This window comes from Microtus ochrogaster, chromosome 18 (genome assembly GCF_000317375.1).
Source record: "Microtus ochrogaster isolate Prairie Vole_2 chromosome 18, MicOch1.0, whole genome shotgun sequence".
NCBI classification, from domain to species: Eukaryota; Metazoa; Chordata; class Mammalia; order Rodentia; family Cricetidae; genus Microtus; species Microtus ochrogaster.
The window spans coordinates 42,888,587-42,890,152 of record NC_022020.1 but is presented as its reverse complement, the minus strand read 5'-3'; the positions used below and the strand labels follow the sequence as shown (position 1 = coordinate 42,890,152).

At 44.8% G+C, this 1,566-nt stretch overlaps 1 protein-coding gene across 1 annotated transcript in view; it reads left to right on the top strand.

Moving 5' to 3' along the window:
* Aldh7a1 (aldehyde dehydrogenase 7 family member A1) overlaps nt 1-1,566 on the top strand; it is a 36,125-nt gene that overhangs the window by 9,778 nt on the left and 24,781 nt on the right. The window contains exons 7-8 of the mRNA XM_005356120.3: nt 754-798; nt 1,372-1,449. Coding sequence (XP_005356177.1) covers nt 754-798; nt 1,372-1,449 — 123 coding nt within the window. The remainder of the gene's footprint in view (nt 1-753; nt 799-1,371; nt 1,450-1,566) is intronic.

Sequence of the window (1,566 nt, the reverse complement as noted above, 5' to 3'; positions counted from 1 at the left end):
TGCCTTCAATAGAATATTCTCAATCTCTCTATAAAACAAAGTGTAGTTTGAAGGCGTAACGATTTGGTACCGTGTTGCTGAGGGAACCAATGCTTTCTGTTTTGAGATTTCTCCTTGCTGAGACCAACTGCTTGATAAGAGGCAACTTACAGGGGAAGGGTTCTTTTGGATCACAGGTGGAGGGCGGGGTTATGGTCTGTCACACAGAGGTGGCATGGTACCAGCTTGCTCACATCCGTGCAGTCAGGAAGCAGAGAAAGGAGAAGGCTAGTGTTCATCTGGCTTTCTCCCTTTTATTCTGTCCTGGAGCCCAGCTATGGGACGCTGCTCCCCATGCTTGGGGTGGCTCTTCCCCCTTCAGTTGGTGATCTCTGGAAGCACGTTTCTAAGCGTGTGTGGTTTCCATGCTGTGTGTTTCAGCGCTGCCCAGGCAATGCTTAGTCCACTCAAATTGACAGTCCTAAGAACCGTACAGTGTTTGTGTAGCTAGCTGGCAGCTCCGACGGTCCTGCAGCAGGTGGGCTCAGCATTGCTTGGTGCGGGTTGATGTTCGTGAATGGATAAGTTTCCTTATCCATTGTGCCCAGAGAGGCCACCTAAAGGATAGGTTTCCACTTCAGTTACTAGAGTTATTTGTTGTCTAATTGGACAGAACCTTTTCTCCGTAACTTTGTTTTTCTTTGTAATGAAAGGTATTTGCCTCTCTTCAAGTTAATTTTCTTTCTCTCGCTCTCTCTTTAAAAATGTCTCTAGGAAAGGAGCACCAACAACTTCTCTTGTTAGCATAGCCGTCACAAAGTAAGTATGCGTGGCTTGCTTTTTCCTGGGCATGACAGAATTTTGCAAAGATGATTAATGGGCACGGCTTTTTGTTTGTTTTGCTTTGGTTTTTTGGTTTTGTTTTGTTTTTTCAAGATAGGATTTTTCTTTGTTCTGTCTTTAACAACCTTTGTGTCCTATAACTTACTCTGTAGACCAGGCTGACCTGGTGGTTAGGGACAAAAGAAGAAAAGCAAGGCTTCAACCCTGTACTTCCATGCTGACGACACTCCAGCCTCCAGTCTGCCATATTGACTCAGATGTGTCTTCGTAGTTGGACATATTTGATGAAAATATGTTTTAACCACTCATTGCTTTCCATTTCCTATTCATATTCTGTATATGTTTTCCTTTAGCACTCTATTTTAAACCCAAACTTTCACTTGTGTTTGCAAACCTTATCTATAGTCTGTGAGGAAACCCCAGGTCTGAGTGTTTGAAGAGTCAGAGGGAAAGTTGGGAAGGGAGGTTACGTGAGAGGGATTTCTCTCGTTTATAAAAATGTTCCGAGTGAAATGGTCGGCTGAGCAGTCTCTGTCTTTTCCTTTCTAGGATCATTGCCAAGGTTTTGGAGGACAACCAGCTCCCTGGTGCCATTTGTTCCCTGACTTGTGGTGGAGCAGATATTGGGTAGGTGAATGGATGAAGGGCATCCTTCTCTTGAAGGACCCTGGGTTAATTGCTGGGAGTCTTCTACCATAATAACCAAACCCAGTGTGGCTAAGGAGGCGAGGAACCTTCTGTGGG